The sequence below is a fragment of the Pleurodeles waltl genome, chromosome 5 (genome assembly GCF_031143425.1).
Source record: "Pleurodeles waltl isolate 20211129_DDA chromosome 5, aPleWal1.hap1.20221129, whole genome shotgun sequence".
Lineage (NCBI taxonomy): Eukaryota > Metazoa > Chordata > Amphibia > Caudata > Salamandridae > Pleurodeles > Pleurodeles waltl.
Window position 1 is genome coordinate 178,276,380 of NC_090444.1, and position 22,444 is coordinate 178,298,823.

Sequence of the window (22,444 nt, forward strand, 5' to 3'; positions counted from 1 at the left end):
TTCTTTTGCGATTCCCAGTGGGTCGCAAATAGACCTACCCCATTATTAATGAGGCAGGTCGCAATTTGTGACCCACTGGGAATCACAAAAATCAGCAGATCACCATGTCTGTGATTGCTTTTAAATAGAGCAATTTTTTTTTCTTAATGTAGTTAGTTTTCCTTGAAGGAAAACAGGATGCATTTAAAAAGAAAAAAAGAAAACGCTTCAGTTTCATTTTTTAAGAGTAAGCAGTGGTCCGTGGGCCAACTTCCTGCTCTTAAAAAACTTTCTCGCATGCATTCACAAAAGGTGAAAAGGTCCGTTGTAGACCCCTTCTCATGGGCAAATGGGTTAACACCAACTTGAAATTGGTGCTAAATTGTTTTTCAACCGCATTCACGGTCACAAAACAATCATACATACCATTCAGGTTTGATATTAGGAAGGGACACCCTGAACACGGCCCTTCCTAATACCGAATCACAATACCCAAATTGTGATTAGGTAACAAGTTACCAAATTGCAATTTGCGCTTTGTACATCTCAAAAAGCATTTTTCTAGTAGCAAACAGACCGATTCGCAGAATTGGTTTGTTTGTGACCAGAAAAATACTTTGTGCATGTGGCCCTTTGCTATGAACAAACCCTATTTTGCGATTCGGTAATCTATTTGCCGAATAGCAAAATAGATTTGAGTTGCTATATGGAAGAGGCATGCCAAGGCCGTCCCTTCCAAATAGTGAGTTGCGGTCGCAAAACAATCACAGTTACCATCAATTTCAAATTAGTGGTAACCCATTAGCAAATGGGAAAGGGTCCCCATAGGACCCCCTCCCTTTTGTGAATGGATGTCGGGTCGCAAATTGCGACCTACCTCATGAATATTGATGGGGTAGGCCATTTGAGACCCCATTGGGAATTGTAAACAGTGCGAGTTACACTGTTATGCATTTGGTTTTGTGACTCGCAATTTGCAACTTGCAGATGAGTCGCAAGTAGCGAGTTGCAAAACTCATGGTCGTACATCTGGCTCTTAGACCGTGGGTCGCAAATAGACCTACCCTATGGGCATGAGCATCAGTACTGCTTCCATATTCTTTCTACAAGGCCTCTCACATATACTTCTGACACCATTGACTACACACAAGGTTTTAACAAGTAAAAGCAGTTGTAGGACTACTTTTGTTGGTTCTAAAAGAGGAAATAGTCACATTTAACATATGCATGCTTTACATTGATGTGGATTGTAAGGCACAGAAAGATGTAAGTGCAGAGAAATGCTCACTTTCTAAAAGTGGCATTTCTAAAATAGTAATATGAAATCCAACGTCACCAGTCGGCAGGATTTTTTATTACCAATCTGGCCATACTAAATATGACCTTCCTACTCCTTTCAGATCAGCAGCTACCACTTCAATAATGTATGAGTGCAGCCCCAATGTTAGCCTATGAAGGGAGCTGGCCTCACAGTAGTGTAAAAATGAATTTAGGAATTTTACACTACCAGGACATGTAAACTACACAGGTATATATCCTGCCTTTTACCCACACAGCACCCTGCTCTAGGGGTTACCTAGGGAACACCTTAGGGGTGACTTATATGTAGAAAAAGGGGAGTTTTAGGCTTGGCAAGTACTTTTAAATGCCAAGTCGAAGTGGCAGTGAAACTGCACACACAGGCGTTGCAATGGCAGGCCTGAGACAAGGTTAAGGGGCTACTGAAGTGGGTGGCACAACCAGTGCTGCAGGCCCACTAGTAGCATTTAATCTACAGGCCCTGGGCACATACAGTGCACATTACTAGGGACTTATAAGTAAATTAAATAGTCCAATTGGGTATGATCCAATGTTACCATGTTTTAAGGGAGAGAGCATATGCACGTTAGCACTGGTTAGCAGTGGTAATGTGCGCAGAGTCTAAAAACCAACAAAAACAGTGTCCAAAAAGTGGAGGGAGGCAGGCAAAAAGTTAGGGGTGACCACCCTAAGGCTGTCAGGTCTAACAATTGACAAATATCATACCACCCTTGGAGCTCCAGAGGCACAGGCCCGATTCCTAACGTGTTTACTCATTGTATTTCTAGCTCGTGGCAACAGTTATATAATCCTGAGCAGACTCTTGTTCTGCCTATATTTGGAGTTTCAATCAGAAAAGACATTTCTAAATGGACTAATTCACTACCAGGGAAGCTATGATGGACCAGAGGCTACCCTGCCATGTTATCGTCATCATATCAGCCAGTGCAAGTCAGTTTTCATGTTGAATGTTCGTTAAATGTCCCTCTTCCTAATGTTTTTGGGCCCAGTGGAATAAATCTATTCAAATAAGTGGTCACTAATCCAAGCTAGAATTAGCAAGGCCACTAGGTCTGTCTTTTTATTGGGAAATGTTTGCCCTCAACTGTTGTATAAAGAAAATCTCATATTGCATTAGCATCTTAGACTACAATAATATGGAAGGTGGGAGCAGAGTTCCACTGCTGAATAGAATGCATTAGCAGAGTTAAGATGAACCCTCAAAGAACAGTGTTATGAAAAGGAAGCAGAAGATAAGGTTGGTGTTGTAAGTGGTGAAATTCAAAAGCATACAAAAGAAAATATTGCACAGTAAAGCTGTAAATCAAAGATGTTATCACTACAGAAAAGTAAAACAAATGAGCGTGCAAGGACAATTAGTGAAAAGCAGTATATCTTTATGGTATCCATATCTTTATGACACATATACAAACAGCATTCATGTCCAAAACAAAAAAAGCTATAAATCAGCACTTAAATTGTGAGGTCATCCGCTAAGGAAATACATCAAACAAGCATTGGTGAATCCAATACCTCTGCCTTTAATGTGACAAATTGTTAAAACACAGTCATGCAGAAATGTATTTCCAAGTGTTAGCACATTAAAGCCACACCCATTGGCTTTGACAATGTTTGTTAGCCGTGGTAGTGGTACTGGTTGTCGTATCAGTGGTAGTATTGATGGTGGTGGTCTTATTGGTGGTATTTGTGGTGATATTGCTTACACTATTAGTGGTGGTAGCGGTATTGGTGAAGTTAATGTTAGCAGAGGCAGTACGTGTTAGTAGTGGTGGCAGCAGTGGTATAGATAATGGCATTGCATACAGAAGATAAAGTGAATGCGACAAATTTTTGATGGTTGAGTGTACTTTAAGATGTAAAATAGTATTTCAAACACTGCAATGCAAGCACCACATGGGGGTGTTTGTGGTGCACAAACAGCCAATAGCATGAGGCGAGAGAGAAAAGCCCTGGCAGAATGTGTGTGGCTGAGACATGTCACATTGAAGGTGGTCACAGGACGGTAGCTATGGTTAACATGGTGTAAGGGGCTAAAATACTGTGTCCCTAAAATATAAGGAACTAGGGGCCAGATGTATGATCACGGCCCATTGCGATTCGGTATTATCGATTTTTAAGAAATCGCTATTACCGACTCACTAAGGGCCATGTATCACATTTGCGAATCGGTAATAGCGATTTCTAAAAAAATCGCAAATGCTATTAATGAATCGCAAATTGCGATACCGGCCCCATTTACAGCTATGGGCCTGTTGGCCCATAGCTGCAAATTTTTAGCATTTCCTAAATTGCGATTTCTGAACCAATTTTGGAAATGCAAAAGGCCAGGGTGCTGGGGGCCTAAGGCCCCCTCTCCTGCACTCCAATTTTTTTTTTTTTTAACATGTAAGGTACACACATGCCAAAAGGGCATGTGTGCTTTACATGTTCAATTTAAAAATGAAGTTTAACTGCATTTTTTAATTTTGCACCAGGTTACCACCTGGTTGCAGATCATGGTATTTTGCATTTGCAAAATACCATTCTGCGAAAAATCGCAATTTGTGATTTTTTGCAGCATTGACTTGCGACCTGGATTTTGCAAATCGCAAATTGCGATTCGCAAAATCCAGGTCGCAACGCAAAAAAAAATAATAATAATAAATAAATACATTTTTTTTTAAAAAAAACGCAATTTTTGCGATTTCTACTTTGTGGTCTGCGAATGCCTTTCATGCATTGCAGACCACTATTTTGCACTCGCAAACGGCCGATTTTACCGTTTGCGAGTGCAAAATATTTTCATACATCTGGCCCTAGATCACAAGTCTTATCAGAACCACATCAACATACCGAAGATGCTATAACAACCCTGGATCAGTATTTGTGCAGGCCTGGCAATCGGACAGTGGGTATAACCTGCCCAAGTAGATCCTTTTCTCAGGGGTGATTTTGTCTTAAATAAAATAATTGGAACTTGTATACGAAAAAGAATGAACAGAGAAAACGGACTGATGTTAGTTTTTGGATGATTAAAGTTAGGATGTGCACACATTTATTTTGTGTTGAGAATAAGGTATATGACTTGGTATTAAGCATGTGAATTAGTGCAAATGGCATTTCTCACTGATGGCACTTGATAAAATATTGGGTTTGAAAAATGGTATAACAAATGTATTTTTATTTCATGGCCAGTATGTATTGATGTATAAATAATAGAATATATACGTAAATATATTCTATATATATCACAAAATATATAAATACACAAAAGGTTAAATAAAATCAATCTTAACCAAAACTGAACTGAATTAACTAAGTGAATATAAATGTACAATACCTTTCAGGAGCAGTAGGAAAAATAACTTTTATATGCGGGAAAGAAAGATCTTCATTTAAAATCTGTTTGATACTGCTTCTTATTCCGCTTCCTGTATCACCTATGAAAATATAGGAAAAGGGGCTTTGATCTTTATTCACTGCCTTCCATAGAAATTGCTTCATAACACATTGGTCAAAAAAAGAAAGCAGTGAAACTTAAGACGAGCTAAATAGGATAGTTAAATGTACTCTTCATCAACAATATATCTTAAGGCAACATTGACTTACACAACTGAAACACAGACAAAGGCATCATATTTATCTAGCAAGAACAAATGTAAATATTTCTAAGTACAAAAATACCAGCTCCAGCTGAAGCTTGGTCGCTGAAGAGCTAGCTACTGGAATACACACACTCCTTAATATAAACCAGATTCCAATATGTTTATCTGCACTAAAAAAATGCAATTCACAGAAATGAGTATACTACAAGTGCGGCACAGCTGTATCCTCAGTTGGTCTACTGGGGAATAAAGCTCTTCTCAGTCACAACTAGTCAGGTGTGCCCGCACCTGCTTAGAACAGACGATAAGTGTGAGCATTATTCAAGATGGAATTGTGAATTCTGTAACGCATCCTACCTGGTAAAAAACGGTCCACACATTTATTACGCAATCATTGGGGGTTAAGTTGTAATAGCCTGATTTATGTGAGGAACACCGCCCTTAGACATTATTTATGGCCTCATGGTATCCCTGCACCTAAATCTGCTCTATCTCTATTTGGGGGCATATATTAAATGCTTTACTCTGGTTTTCTCAGTTGATACAGATACAAGTATTGAGGCTCCAGAATATATTTTAAAATTTGGAAGGTGTAAATATGAAAGTTCAAGTAGCTGTCCTAATTATATTTAGCTATTTTTAGCTCGAGCATAGGCAGCATGTATGCGCGGTCTTCGACCTATTGTAAGCTACTTCTGCAGGCTTTCACCACGCCCACTTTCATACTTTCCTTCGCCTGCCTTTCAAAATTCCTTTGATTTCGTAGCTAAATGCTTTACGTTTGTCCCGCCTTGAGGCTGTTTTGTTACCATCTTGAAAACTGGTCCTATTACATGGATTATTGCATGATCGGCCATATAGCGTAGTATGGTGCACTACTTTTTTTTGTTTGCCTCTCCGCTTCACATTTCGTGTCCATATGTTGTTTCTTCCCTTTACTTGTTTTTGGGCATGCCGTTGTTTCTTCGTGGGGTCTGCGCCCAAAGGATGCAATATGGAGAGGGGTTATTTTTTATTTATTTATTTATTTTGTTTGTAAAGTTTCAAATAACACAAACTTGATAGGAGGAGCACTTTTTCATGAGTGCCACTTACGTACAAGTTTAGCAGTTGAACAATATACGAACGGGCGCATTTTAAACAGAAAAAACACAGAAGTGATCAACAGTGGTCTCCCAGCAGAGTGGGAGAGCCGATACTGCAATATTCGGAAACTCGCCCCATAATGCTTTGCAGAGCATTTCTTTTACAAAACATTTTGGCCCATAACTCAGGCTGTGGTGGTCCTAGGACAATGGGACCACCAAACCATTCAGCACGACATGCTCTTTCTGTCTAGGGCATCTCTGGGTCCCCACACTAGGTTGTGGGGGCCCTAAAATAGTAACCGCTCCCTCCAATCAGTGTCTTTTTAAGCTCTCATGGCTGGAACTTTTGTTTTACGATTAGGAATACTTTGTGTTTTTAAGGGCCTTGTTTGTAAAATTAGTGCAAAGGCCTTCTAGGCCTAAAAATGTGTAAGGCACTACACCCTCTAGGGGATGAATATAGATTGTTCCACTGCATTACTTTCTGCATTACTTTCTGCCATTCTTTTTTCGTGTAGTTTAAAAAAGTTTAGGGGCTGACTATATGGTTACATGACCATGTTTCTTCCAAATGCTATTTTTATTGTGGTATCCTCTAGGTACTGTTCTGAGCATTACAGTCAAGATGCAAAAATATTTGCTGCACTCAGAAACTTGTCCTGTAATTCTTTGCAGGACATTCCTGTAACAAAACATTTTTGCACAAAACTTACTGTGTGGTGGTCCTAGGACAATAGGACTATCATCAAAATGTTCAGCATAACACAGTCCTTCTGTCTAGGTCATTCCTGGGTTTGCACACTAGGTTGGGGGGACCCCAATTAATAAATAATATAAATAAATATAATAAACAATAGCAATATTTTCATTTTTGTTGCAGATAGAGGAAGAAGGTAAATGAAAGTGCTTTACTTATATGCAGGGTCACTGGAATTATGTGGCAGAGAGGACCGAATTATGCAGCAGGATTGACCAATTTATGTGGCAAGATAAATCCAGTTATGCATTTACAGTGCCAACAGCTCTAACTCAAGCAAATGCGAGCCCTATTGCATTGCAAATGGTTGTTTATACGTAGTGCCTCCCTGAAGTATGATACAACAGCACTGATATAGTTATATTTTTGCATCCAACAAATATATTTCACATCAATTAAAGACAATCTTAACAATTAGTACAGGGATCAAAAAACGGAAACATTAAAAAACAAAAAAAAAAACAGCTAATAGTTCACTCCCCAATTGTCTTCTGTCGCATGCCTTATAATTGTGCTACTTCCCTCTTTACAACATTCTAAAGTTCTTCAGTAAGGTAAAACCGCTCAAAACATTTTGAACACTTGAAAAATCACCTTTCAAACTATTTTCAATAAACCTATGTATGTGCAACATCCTCTCCGAATTCTTCAGAGAGACTGGCCTTTACACCTTATGACAAGGCGAAAACACATCAGAATACAAATGCCTGGACCATATTTTTGCCACCTACTGCCAACCTTATGGGCATCCTATCAATTCCCAGATCCAGTTCAGGTAGCATTGGATTATGCAGAAATTCCTTTGCCAAGAAAGAAAAAAAACACGTCCACTGCATCTGACATACAAACTGTTTCTGCAACAACCATAAATCCTAGTCTTCTACAATAGCCCGTTTTACTATTTGCATCTAGGAGATGGTAATTTAGATTCATGCCGCCATGCCTCTGGAACACTGTAATGTCACACCTCTGTCACTACTGAACCACTGACTTTCCACAGTGATTAAAATCATGTCTACTCTCAAAGCCGTATTCTCCTTTTTGCAAATAAGGCAACTGTTGCAACATTAGGCAGCAATGTTTTTGCTAATTTGGAGACGGTTGCAATGACCCACATTCACACCCAAACAAAACCAAAATATCTTACTATCTTACCTTGCGTCCACATGAGTTTTTCCAGCACTAGTCAAATGCCCTTCCCACTTTTGAAGCGTTTCTAAGGGACTGATATTTAACTCCGTGGAGGGGAATACGGTCCGCCAATTACAATCCCATATTAGCCTAGGGAGATGGTAATAAGACGGACGGGATATCCGTCACGTTTGTGATGGAGTAACCCGTCTGCCAAACTCTGAATCAGGCCGCAAGTCTTTAAATCCTCTGTACCTGGTTCTGCTAATACATTCTTCATCATTGCAATCACTCCTGTGAAGAAACAGTGACACCACCTACTGAAGAACAAACAAAACTACCTTGTTAAAAGACATGGCTGAATCCACTTCGTCTACAAAACAGGATAATATTCAAGACCTCCTCAACACATCGCTGCATAAATAATTGTTGAACCTGCCCTCCTCTTTTTTAAATATATCCACCAGCATAAAATTACCTTCATGATTAACTTAAACACCTAGAAACAACATTGATAACACGCAAGTCATCTTGAAAATGAAAATTTGATGACAGTTTTGTGAATGGCGCAATAGTATTTATTATCAGTCTTACAGCCATCTGGGTCTGGGGAACAAACAAAATTATCATTTTAATTTCCATAAATTCAAATGGGGACAATGATTCATTATTTGACCAAGCACAATTCCCATAAAATATATGTACAAAAATGGATATGCTTCATTAACACTGTGTTTTAATCTGGGCCATTCCCTCCTCCTCTTCTTTCTGCTACCATCTCATCTTATCCTCTAAAATCCCAATAAAAATCATGAAGAGCAAATATCTTGAAGGCTTATTGAAGTGCTTTGGTGGACTCCATGTCTCTCTGGTCAGAGGAGCAGCTAATGATTGCTTCTTTTTACTGTACAAATTAAAAGGGTTATTTTGGTAAGCTGCAGAGGACAAGGAAACTGAATAAAGTTTTTCACTGTCTCAACATCAGGGACAAAGGAAGCAGATTCGTTACTAAAAGCTGGCCAGAGGAAAAATAAAACCCTTGATCATATAAGGAACATGAAAGCAGAGAAAGTTTACATGTGATTGGATAACATTACCTATAACATAATGATCTCCAACAATTTCTTGAAATTACCTCAAAGGAAATCGTGCCCAAATCAACCTGCAGCTCGGGTCTCAGTCTCTGGGGCCTGCCATAGGGCTCTATGAAAGGTGAAATTAACAAAACTAGCAAAATACTGGGATCTCTTAGCTGAAATGAATTGGGATACCAAAATTATTGTCACCGTGGCCTTTAAACAAAGGGCATATTCCCTAAATTGATTACTATGAGGTTAGATGTGGCAATCTCTGCCAGATTTAGGAAGAGGTTTGTAGTTCAGGGAAATGGAGGAAGGTATGTGAAAAATGAGACTTCAAATGTTGTTGTCAACATTAGGTCTCAGGAAAAGATTAGATATTGTGCAAATTAAACAGCCTGCAAATGTTACAACTGCAAGTATTTCAACAGAAGGCCTAATTCCTGGATTTAAGGAAGCTTCAAGAAATTAGCTGCATCACTAATGAAGGTGTAGTTGTTATGCAGAGCACATACAACGTCTTTTGCCTAACAACAGGTATGGCTTTGTATTACGAAAGACCACCCTTGCCCGTACTGTAGTATGCATTGGCAATGATCTGCGTTCCATGTATTCTCAAAAGGTTTGCTTCAGTTGCCACGTGCAAATGAGAGTTAGGAAACAGAGAACATTGCTCCATATTCAGAGCACGCATGTGAACAAACAAACCCCTGAAGAACGCTTAATGTCTGCTGGCTTCAGATATTTAGCACACTCGATGGACCAGGGAAAAACAGAGTCTTTGCGGGGTACTCCTTCTTCCTTTCAAAAATCTGTCCAGGACACACATCTGCATGCCCTTTTTGAGGCTGAATGCTGGGACTGTACTCTATCCCATGGGCATATGACCCACACCCCACTAATGGCCATGCTCCCACAATGTTGGTACAAAATACCTCAAGTCCCTAGTGATTTATGGGTTTACCTTTGTGTCTTTAAAACTACCGATGTCCCCATAGTGGTCAGAAAGGACTACATCAAACCCTAAGAGAGAAGAAGGAACGTCTGGTGGATTTAAACAGGCCCCAAAATCTGGAAGCAGGGATTTGTTTGTTTTTCACATCCCAGAGACTCGATGAGTCTCGACTTGGAAAAACAGGCAGCAGAGCCCGGATGCTAGAAGCATGTAACTCCAGCTAAACGTAAAGATGGAGTTCTGTCCACTTATGAAATTGAAATACCCACGGAATTACACTTCTATGAATTTGGTCAACATTTCTGGTCCCCCCAGAATCATTCAACTTCCTTTTTCGTGGCTAAAGACATTGGAGTACGCATAAAAAGAAAATGCCTAGAAAGCAAGAGTCCAGTTGAAGCCCAATTCACAATGTTTTGAAAACAAGGGTATTCTCTTTCAATAATGTTGGGAAGGCACAGTTGTTTGAATGCCATAGACGCTGCCTTGCATTTGACTGCATAAGAATCAGTGCCTGTTGGCATGAACATACCTGAATACAGAAACACGCCAGAATACTGAACACAATCCAGAAGAGCTAATGAGGCCGTTGGAGACTTCCTCTACATATTTATAGACAACATATATAAAATAAATATTTGTCTTAAAAAACTTTGTTCCTGCCAGTAAAATGTTTGGGGCGTTCTGGCAAAGGTTGTGCCCAGTTTATTTTAAAAGTTCAATGTGTGCTTTGAACAAAGGGGAAGAACGACGATTTAGTAATTAATGTGAAGTTTGAACTATCTTAAGTAGAAAAGATGGACGATTCCACAGAATGACTATCTCTTTGGAGGAAGGTGTAGGGTTCTACACCACTGCAGAAGCATCCCTACCTAATCACCCACCAAGCTGAAGGAACCAACACGAATGGACTTTTAAAATGTAGGCATTTCAATACCACCGGAAGCCAGAGTTTCAACTACAAACGTATTCATTGCATTGTATATTCATGTGTGCTTGCACGTGCCTACATGCATGCGCATACACACACAAACACACACTTCCATCTCTTTTTCTAATTTTGCTCATGTGTGAGCCTGTTAAATATTTGAAATATATAGTACGTTTATAAGTAGCGTTAAAAAAATGTGACTATTGTTTATATCTCTAACGGTAATTTAGGAAAGTGCCCCTTTTTGACATGGTCACCCCCACTTTTTGCGTGGTATTCCGTGCAATTTTGACCGAACGTGCACTGGGTTCCTTCTAACCAGGTCCCCAGTGCAAGATCTCTTTCCCTAAAACTGTACAATTGTTCCCCAATTGGCAATACCTTTGGCCCTCCTGTATGTCCTTAGTAGATGGTACCTAGGGCGTGGGTACCAAAGAGGCTCCCCAAGGGCTTCAGCACAAATTGTGCCACCCTAAAGGACCGCTCACCTAGGACACACAGACGGCTATTGCAAGCTGCATGTCTTGGTGCAGCTAATAGTGAAAACGCGACATGGCACACAGCCCCTAAACACTGCATGCAATATATAGATATATTGTCCCTGCAACAGGCCTTACAGCCCTAAGGCAGGGTGCATTACATTGCATGTGAGGACATATCTGCATGGGTAGATATGCCCCTGCTGTGTCTTTGTTGATTCTTAGACATAGAGAACAGGGAAGACATTTTAAGATATGTGCTGGACACTGGTCACTGCGCATTCCCTAGCTACATGATGGCTTCACTGAAAATAGGGATGTTTGTGTCCACCTCTCAGGTCAGTCCCACCCCTAAGGTGAGCTGCCTGATTTAGACACAACTTTTAGAAATCTGCCATCTTGGTCTTGGCAGATTTAGGAATTCTGGGATAGGGTTATGGCCATCTCCAACTGGCAACTGGAAGTGGTCATATAGGGGGTGTAGTGACCCCAGGAGTAAGTAGCCCATAGGCTACTATCCTACACTCCACGAAACACTCCTAAATGTAGTATTTAGGGAAGCCTCTGGCACAAGGAAAGCAGATTCCTGCTGACTTATGATGAAGAAGGATGCCCAAGAGCTACAAAAGAGGAAGCACCTGTCTTGGCCCCAGCTCTGCCTGTCTGTCTGTTGTTCCTGCTGATTTGCACTAAAAATCGACTCTTCCTGCAAGCTGCTGTGCCTCTAAAAGCCTGGGAGGTCAGACTACTTACAACTAAGACCCAGGAATTCCTGGGGAGCAGTGCATCTGCTTCCCTGCAACTTGTAGGCACCCCAAGACCAACTGTGAGGACTCCGGACAGCCTAAAACCGGACACCTGAAAGCACCACTGCACCCATGCCGTAGAGCCCACGTTGAAGTGACCCAACGGTGCCAGCCTGTCCCCAGCCCTCCACAGATAAAGCCCACCTTGGACTTGCCCACTGTTGACTCACTGACGCCACTGCATGTCTGTGCACGCAGGATCCATCAACCGCGAGTGCTCCGGTGGAGAAAGCCCAACGCCTCAAAGCACCTCTGCACCCATCACACCTGATTCATGGAGAAGAGGACGCAAGGTGCACCCACATCTCAAGAGTGGAACCCCCTTGTTGGTTCCTCCCGATTGCATCCCCAGTCCTCACCTGCAGCACCTCTTCGACCGGAGCGATCCCCATTGTCTAACCTTGGGCACCCAACGCCGTACTACCCCTCTGCACCCAGCCACCCCAGTGCCGCCATTCTGACTTGCTGGTGACTTCCTGGTCCTTACCCAAAATTCACCTTAAGTCTAGGAGATTGGTCCAGTAAGTTGCTGTACTATAGCTAAACACAGTACTTGTTTTCCTCTCCTTAGGACAACACTGCAGCCTTTCAAAATTGTACTGTCAACTTTTCAAGACTGCAAAGATTTTTCTCACAAAACATGCTTACCTTATCGAATTGATTCTGGTGCCAAAACATATATAAAGATGCTAGTTATCTTTGTAAATTGGTGTGGCTCTCCTTCTTGAGTTATGTATCTCATGTACTGACTGCGTGTGTATTTGCAGATGTCTCACACTCCTCTCTAATAAGCCTAAGGCTGCTCGACCACACTATCCCATAAAAGAGCACCTTGGGATTACTAGAGCAAGCCCCTGTCCAGTAGTAAGGGAACCTCTGGACTCTTTGCACAATATATCTCATTTTCACGTATCATATAAAGATCCAGCTTCCTACAAGTAATATTTAGGGTTTCACTACAGGCCGTTTTAATCTGTTTGTTGTCAAATACCCATTGTGGACAATAGCAATGATAAGAGTGGGCTTTGGGGCAGACCACTGCTTACCTTTGGTTATCTTTCTTGTCAATCTCACCTGTTTGCATTGTATTGCGCCTCCACCATTCTTGCCTTATGCATTTTGTTCATTTTAATATTTTGCAGCAGCTGCAAGGCGGTATTCATTGTTTGTTTTTTTGGGGTTTTTTTTAACTACCCACCTCCACCCACTCAATTTAGCACCCAGACCCCTCTCTGCTGGTGTGTTTTTTTATTATTATTATTTTGCTGCTGCTTGCAGTGTCTTAGGAGTTAGTGATGACGGGACCCTTTTGGTTCCTGATGGACTATGTAGAACTGGTATGTAAGCAGTATGGTGTGGTGAATAGATTCCATGTTTAGAATGTTGAGTTCACATTCGCATGCACAGGAATAAAGACGTGTAAGACCAAGTTCCATGTGTGGCATGCTCATTTACTAGTACCAAGGCCGGGGAGGATGCTACAACTGGTGAAGAGATAGGGGATACGTAACCCAAAGAATCGACTCCCAGAGAGTTTGCCGTGGACCAGCAAACTGCTAGTGTGTGCCACATGGGCCTCAGTCGGAGTGAAAATCGACTTTGGCATATGTAGAGTCAAAATCGCGACTCCAGTCAGTGACAAGCTTTTGAAGCGGACAAAGGTCCTACAGAGAAATTTGTGTATCATTGGCCAGGAACCTGCTTGTGAGGCCTTGAAAGAGATACTGCGCCACAACACAACACCAAGCTATAAGATAAATGGAACGATAACACTAAAGGCAGCAATCGCTAGGTACAGAGAAGTGCTAGAGACAGCAACAGACTGTAAAGAGGCGTTAAAAGTAGTGATAGCCCAATACAAATAAATGCTAAAGGCAGTGAAAACCAGGTACAATACATACAATGCAAAAAAGGTAAGAAGGATAAAGAACCTATGCAAAACAAATAAAAGCAGTCTACTCACCGCTAAAGAAGAAGACAGCGCTTCACAAACAGAGAGCGGGTGCTATGACCGAGGTGGTACCACATGGCTAATGCGTGATGAAGCTGCCAGTACAAATTGACAGCAGACTGGCTGGAGAGAATCCCGCTTTCAATGTCAGTAGGTTCCACAATTGGTTATAATGCTGTTTCCTTTTTAAAACCACCACTTCCATTTAATACCGCCAAAAAAGCAAAATATTGATGACAGATGGACTGCTTGGATAGAAACTTTTGATTATTTCATCAATGCACTGGAAGATACAGACAACAAAAAGATTGTCAAATACCTTGGTGATCTTGCCGGTAATGGAGTAAAAGAAGTAATAAAGAAAATACCACAAACTGATGAAGTATCTACCATCAGATCAAAGAAGCACTAGATCTCAAGTTGAGTCCAATGCCGATTGTTGATTACGAAAAGATGTATTTTCAGTCATGAAAGACAAACAGCTGGTGAAACTATCAAGGAATTTGTTGAGATACATGATACACTCCAACATTGTAAATTCAATGGATGCAATGATGAAGAAGCCATACCTCTCAGAGTTATAGTTGGTTGTTTGTCAGATTCATTCAGCCTACAAATGCGAAGAGAAACACTTAGTCTGGAGCAACTGCTCATGGTTGCTAGACCTCAGGAACATGCAGATCGACAAGCTGCTAACATGGAGGCCAGAGGTGCACACAGTGAATCAGTTAGGGACATGAAAAGTAAGCAAAAACAAGGCGGAAGGACAAAAGGTGATGTCTCCAAAGAAAAAGAAACTGTACTACAGATGAGGAGTTTGGTTTCCACATTAAGATAAATGCTCCACCACTGGACCAATATGAAAGGGCTGCTGGAAAGAGAACCATTTTGTAATGATTTGCAAGGTGAAGGAAAAACTAAGTGTCTAATGCTGAGGACACAAAATTTACGCCTGAACATTTCAGAAGCCACATTCTACACACACCCACAAGGCCAAATGGCAACATTAGCTGAGGCAAATCAACACTAAGCGAAGTCGCTAGTCATCTACATTTTCGTCCAAGCTTTCTTCAGTTTCAGTGTCAAGTAAGAGTGAGGAATATGGATGTGAAATGTCAATCTTTACTTCAGAAAAATGTGTCCATGTCGGACAGGATGCATGCATGGAAAATTATGAGTCCAAGAAAAGTCGATGAGAAAAATCACAAAAGTCAGTCAAACATTGTCCGAAAATTACATCAAAGATAAACGTCTGCTCCAGACCATTTATTATTGACAGAGGTGTGTTGAGAAACATTATGCCTAAGGTAAGATATAATGAGCTATCTCCATTGCCCTCTCTCACACCTTCAAAGACCAAAGTGTATACATGGGCTGAATCAACGAGATTAATGTGTCATGGTTCATTCGTAGCCACCGTGAAACACAAAAAGATAAAGGTACAACCAATCATTCACGTACTTCAAGGTACTGAGTCAAGTGCCTGTTTACTCAGTTTTAATCCTGCTGCTGAAATAGGACTGATATCTACGAACGTGAACATGAATGCTTATCGCGAAATAGTAACTCAATTTCTTTCATTATTTCATGGATTAGGAAAGCTCAAGACCATGAAACTGAAACTGCATATCAATGAGGACATTTGTCCTGTTGCTCAAAGACAACTGAATTGCATTTCATTCACAAGAAGCAGTTGAGAAAGAGCTTGAAAGATTACTAAAGCAGGATATCACTGAGTGATCTACTGGTCCAACTCCATGGGTTTCGCCCATACTGGTAGTACTCAAAAAGGACAGTGAAGGAGCTGTACACATCTGTGTTGATATGCACAAGCTAACAGGGAAGTTCAAAGAGAACGACATATCGGCCCGCACATTGCCAACATGACAACACAGTTAAATGGTGCCAAAGTCTGTTCTCGTCTTGACCAGAACAAAGGGTATCATCAATTGAAACTTTAAGAAAATTTAAGGTACATTACTAACTTTTCTTCCCACATTGGATTATTCAGATATAAAAGATCATGTTTTGGTGTCATCAGCAGCAGAACTTTTTTTTAAGATGTCAATTGATGTATAATATAGCCTGTCACTAATGATTTCAACTACATAGATGACATATTAGTCTTTGGGGGTCACATGAAAAGAACATGATAAAGCCCTTATACAAGTTTGTTGACCACTTGCTTATGAAGGTCCAACCTTGAATGCAGAGAAGTGTGAGTTCCACAAAACAAAATGCAGTTTCTTTGGCCATATTTTTTCTGGTAGGGGTATGATGCCGGATCCAGTTGAAGTACAGGCTCTGTCAGCCAAAAACCCCAAGATGTTACCATGTTATGTTCATTCCTTGGCATGGCCAGTTACTATTCTAGACAGATACATGACTTTGCCACAGTAAGTGCTCCCTCAAGAGACTTAACAAAAAGAAATGTTCCACTTTACTGGTCACACAAATGGGAAGAAAGTTTTAAGAAAATCAAACATGCAATTGAGAACTTCACTGAAATGGTCTACTTTGATCTGAAGTTACATACAGAGGTTGTTGTTGACGCAAGTCCAGTCAGGTTGAGTGCAGTCCTTGCCCAACACAATGAACCCCCAAATGCTTGAAAGCATATCATGGCATATGCAAGCAGATGTTTGTCACAAACTGAACCTGCCTATTCACAAACTGAAAAAGAAAGTTTAGCAGTCCTGTGAACATTTCCATTAATTCTTATATGGAAAACCTTTCACTCTTGTAACTGATCATCAAGCACTGCTTACCATCTTTGGCAATCCAAAGGCCAAGATGCCTCCCAGAATTGAATGTTGGTGCTTGCGGCTACAGGAATATGACTACGCTATCGTGCACCGACCAGGGAAAGTTGAAAATCCTGCTGACTACTTTTCACGAGTGCCAGTACAGTGTCAGTGGTACCCCTTCCAAAGCGGCTGAAGCCTACATTACTTCATCGTAAAGTCAAACACTCCTGCTGCTATTTCTTCGGAACAAATTATTACTGCAAGGAGCAAAGACAGTGACATGTTGATACTGAAAGACATTATTGCACGTCCTGGAAACAACACACTCGACCTCTCACACGGGACAGCGAATATGAGAAGTTCAAGAATGTAGAAGATTAACTGTCTATTACTCAAGAAGGTAGTGTATTACGAGGTTCAAGGATTGTCCTAGAGTGAGTCTGTGACAACAATTAACTGAAGTAGCCCATGAAGGACATCGTGGAATTGTTGCCAGTAAACAAGCTCTCTGAGACCTAGTTTGGTTTCCTCATCTTGATGAGAGAGTTGAAAAGGAATTGAAGGCCTGTCATTTGTGCAATTGCTTACCTCCCAAAATCACTCAACATACCTTGAAAATGTCAGATTTACCAAAACATGTATGGGAGAGGATTGCTGTTGATTTCTTTAGTCCTCTTGAAAATGGACATCACCTGAAGATGATTACGGATGAATACTACTGTTTTCTACTAATAGAAAGTCTCTGGTGTATTACTCAAGGAAAAGTCAATGAGAGACTAAATGGCATTTTTGAAATATGGGGTGTTCCTTCAGTTCTAAAGTCTGACAATTGTCCGCTTTTCAGCAGTCGAGAATTCTGCGACTTTCTTACTCATCTAAATGTGAAGCATCAGAAAATCACACCTCTTTGCCCACAAGCAAATGGTGTTTAGAATGCTTTCTGAGCACACTTAAAAAGACTTTAGCGTTCAAAATTGGAGAAGCTTAATCTGGTCAGCTATCCCTGCTACTCTTCAAGCTCATCGGTCTGCTACTCATTCAGCAACAAGTGAAAATCCTGCCGCACACTAATGTTTGTGACAGCCATGAGGACTAAGCTACCACAATGGACCAACAGGAGATCTACAACTGATGGTGAACTTAGTCAAAAAAATACATCGGTCGTAAACAAAAGATATATTGACAAACGTCGATGTGCCAAGAACATTAGTTTCAATAAAGTAGATTTAGTATTCAGTAAATTCAGCAGCCAACTATAACGTGTTTTTTTACTCTTCCCGCCTACCCCGCCCAGGCCGATGTGACAAACAAAATGGCAGCTGCAAATTTTCTGTCAGGTTGCGGCCAACCAATCAGGGACTTGCTTTTCTCCCCCAGGTCAGCGGATCCACTCACTCCCCGCCATGCACAGTTTTTTCATCAAAAATGTTACTGCAAATATTACATTGATAGTAACAATAATGTTATCACAGATGTCATGAGTGCAGTAATTTGTGGGGTAATTAGCAGTACATAGAGAGGGTGCAAGTTATAGTTACCTTAGAACATGAACTATAGTTACTTGAGATAACTAACTATAACTGGTGAACTTCTATGGTTTTGTATGGTTAATGTGTCAGCCTAACTATAACGTCCCTGCAACCTTTGTTTTTTTTGAGTGAATTTCTATGTTTTTTTAACGGTAAAGTAATTTTCATTACCCCTGCTCGCACGCATATTTGCATGCAGGGAACCAGATGAAACTGTGCTTTCTGCCAGCAGAAGCTGTTTGACAGCTCCCACTGGCAGTAAGCAGACTTTGTTTGCTTTTGCTGGGTGGGAGCTGTCAGCTCTCACCCAGCAAAAGCCAGCTATGTTCAGGAGTTGGGCATCCCAGGACATAGCAGAGCTGGCCCTGTGAAGTGGTAGTCCCCAGGGTCATCAATGACTCCTCGAGGAAAGGGGTGCAGCCCCCTCCAATGTGTATTGCCCTGGGGAGTGTGAGGTCCTCAGGGCCAGGGGTACAAAACGGATACCCCCCTCCTTGTTTTATTTTAGCCACGGGGAAAGTGGTGGTCCCAAGAGCTGCGGGAGGGGTGCGCAGCCTCCCCATATTTACTGTAAAGCCCCATGGAGGTGGCAGTCCTGGGGGCTGTGGAGGTGGGGGCAGGCAGCTCCCCCACATTCAAAATTGTACTGGCCCTGGGACCTGGCTTTGTAACCTTTGTTTTTTGTGTGATTTCTATGTGTTTTAATGTAATTTTAATTACTATACGTTAATCCAACCACCGCAGTGCATGGCCTTTGGTCGTGTGCGGTAGGGGTAGGCTGCAGGGCATGTCCGTCGGTGGATCTGTGAGTTGGAGCATGAGTGTCTGAGTGGGTGTGTGAGTCTATGAGTGGGTCTGAGTGGGTGAATGGGTGTCTGAGAGGATGTGTGAGTGCCGCACGAGTCCCTGAGTGCATGTATAAGTGAATGAATGTGTCTGTGAATGTTTTTTTGCTTTATCGCAATTAATTCTGGGCAATCTTTCCCTTCCTCCTAGATAGACTGATATAATTTCTCTCACTTTCTGCAACACTCACACCCGATTCAAACAATATGCAAGTTAGGTGATAATTAAAGTGTGCACGTTCATGACCACATGATTTTGAGTACCCCAAAATTTACTATTTTGTGAGCGGTTCCTAATTTTCTTTTTATTCCTGTGGCCACCTCAAACGTTTCAGATGCAAGCCTCAGGTACACTTTTGTATGATGTTTCCATAAAGATGAGTGTGTTGAGTGCATTTTATACACCTGTTTACGGACTATTCATTATACTAGAAGTTAGGTCTGCTTATGCCTGTAAAACGAGTTGTGAATCCCCCCTAAATCTTAAATGTCTATTTGGAATAACAGCTTTGATAAGTCTGAATAGTAAAACAGCACAATCTATGTGATTTTATCACCATAAATCTATATGGACCGAGTTATTTTTTCCATAACAAGAAGGAAACCTTTTACAATAATCATGTGTTCCTGCTAAAATAAAATACGTAGAGGCCCATGAACATAAAAACCGAGCAGGGTTCTAATCAACAACATTTACTTTAAACAATTTCACAAATGCACAATTCAAACTATTTGTCTTATTATTTTATCAAAACTAACATGAATACATTACCTCAAGTTACTACTGAGCCATCCCCTTAGATTTAAGGTTACCACTTGGGAGAAGATCATTTATGCCAGTGCAAGCTTCAATGATTCACAGAGCAGTACAACTTTACATGGCAGTGGTCTGCGGATTCTCGTCTCTGACACAGAGACAACGGTCTAGTCTCATTACTGGTTCTCAAAAACATGGTACACTGCCCTCTCTTCACGTGATTCATACATAGCATGAGCAAACGTTCGACGCCTAGTGTGAAAGCACACTGTGCGTTCCCTTGAGGTCATAGAACAGGTTAAGTCCCTTGCATTTCCAAGTTTTGGCCCAGGCCTCTGCACACTTGCTACATTAGAATATTACTAGGCCCAAAATAAAAAAAAAACTTGGGGCATTGTTTTCACATGCAGTCGGGCACTTAGGGAAAGGGAAAACCCATTTTTATCATACACAATATTCCTCTCACCGTCACCTGAACTTCTTGTCATGGGAAACTGAGGCATTAAAGAGAAGAATCTCTCCTGACCAAGAGGCTCCGATGCGAGCAAACTCTGAGCTAAGACATCTGGTCACCATGAAGTCCAAGGTGTTTTTTTTTTCTTGCATTGTGGGACTTTTAGTCCTGTCATTCTGTTATAAAAACAGGACTGCGAGTCCTAGAATACAAATTAAAATATAAACGGGATCAGATACTCATGCATTGGCCTGGGAAACCCGGAGCCCCAGGCACTCTCCGTCCTTCTGAACCCTAGTCCTTTGCACTCCTTGGTAAATGAATCTAGAATTTGTACTTCTAAAGTGCCTTTAAACCATGTGTTCTGCTCTCCGTGATCTCTCCCAGTGCAGTCTTAATCCTTCATGTTCTGCTTCCTTTGTTGGTACTGCCTCACCAGTGCCTCTGCAACCCTAGAAAGCTAACCCTTCCAGTACCGGGGCACTATTTCTATCTAGAACGTATTCCCAGGTACACGGGCTATTTGGAAGTGGGCCCGAAGCGGTATGAATCAACGCAGAAAGTTTCCTGATAAAGAAATAGCGATTCAGCTCCCCAAAAATACAAGCCGGCTTATCAGGTGCTTATGGGCAGAAAGCAAATAAATAGTAGTGCTCTCGAGTTTGGCAGTGCCATGCGCGGTCATTTCATCAATTACAGGTACCTTTCGTTGCAGTCTGGGATTTGTAGTCCTACTGAACGTATTCTAAAATTCAGTACTTCTAATCCTATAATACAAAGACAATATCTAGGTTTGATAAGGAACTCGTGAGGTGAACCTAGAAACTTGAGAGCTTGGAGTTTCGCTGACTGCAGTGTTGCACCAAACCCCAATGGCTACTGTTCTGCCTTCGGAGCACACCAACTTTGATCTGACCTGATCCGTGCAGAAAGATGACGGAGGCGGTATGCTTCCTTCTTGCAGGCACAAAACATCTCTGCAGCACTGCCGAATGAGCCATGTTTCAACTGGAGCCACTGACAGCAACCGGGAAATAGTAGGCGCATGCGCAGTGCGTGAGGCTAAATCGAGACTAACCGGAGCAACTGCGCACGCGCCTGAGTTAAGATTAATTATCAACAAACACGTAGGATTTTATCAAACTGGCCTTGGAGGCTTGTTTTTTTGTTTTTAAAGCCCAGGTTCTTTGTGCTTCTGTCAGCAGGCAGGAGTTAAACTTCATGACACAGCGCGATACTTCTGTAGACGCAGCATGTAAGCTATTTATTTTGTCGACCTGTATATTGCATCTTAAGGTCATACATGCCAACATTTTAGAACAAGCATTTGCAATGCAATGGTTCTCGCGTTTGCTCGAGTTAGAGCTGATAGCATTGGACACTCCTAACCGGACTTTTCTTGCCACATAAATTGAAAATGAAAGGTAAAATAGTTTCACTTAACTAACCGGACTTTTCTTGCCACATAAACTGAAAAGTAAAAGTTTCACATAAGCGAGCCGATGGCCACCATCAGCACAAAGCAGACACACAAAAGGAAACAGAAGTTCGCTCGCAGTGAAACGTATCTGCAAAAGTGCAATTATCCATGTAACTGGCAAAAGTGCAATTATCCTTGTAGGCAAAAGTACAAATATGCATGTAACAGGGTCGATGTCACGCAAAGTGCTCAACTACTGCCCAGCGAGATCGGGCTGCAAAATAAAGAGAAAAAGTAGTCCAGAAACCATACAGAAAACATAGAGCCTAGTATGTTTTCAGTAGTTGGTCGGTGCACTTGAGGAGGGCTAAACACCGGATAAGGCATGACGTATGCATGCCTTTCACTAATGAAATCAAGCGAATTTTAAAAGGCAAGCCCACGAACCAACCAAACTGATGGGAGTGACATGGGTGAGATTACAAGCCCATAGAGCGATTACACCAGGGACAGAGCGCTTTGCGCTCAACCCTAAAAGGAAAGAGGGAGATTCTAAAATAATTATGGGGAGAATGTATTTCTCTAATTGCCTTCAATTGAAGTAGAGGCAATTTGCAAGCTGGAAACCGCCA

General features: G+C 41.3%; 1 protein-coding gene across 1 annotated transcript in view; it reads right to left on the reverse strand.

Moving 5' to 3' along the window:
* Positions 1–21,441, reverse strand: part of LYPLAL1 (lysophospholipase like 1) — a 172,755-nt gene extending 151,314 nt beyond the window's left edge. The window contains exons 1-2 of the mRNA XM_069233879.1: positions 21,309–21,441; positions 4,619–4,718 (exon numbers count right to left, since the gene is read on the reverse strand). Coding sequence (XP_069089980.1) covers positions 4,619–4,718; positions 21,309–21,393 — 185 coding nt within the window. The 5' untranslated portion in view covers positions 21,394–21,441. The remainder of the gene's footprint in view (positions 1–4,618; positions 4,719–21,308) is intronic.
* Between the last annotated feature and the right edge of the window lie 1,003 nt (positions 21,442–22,444).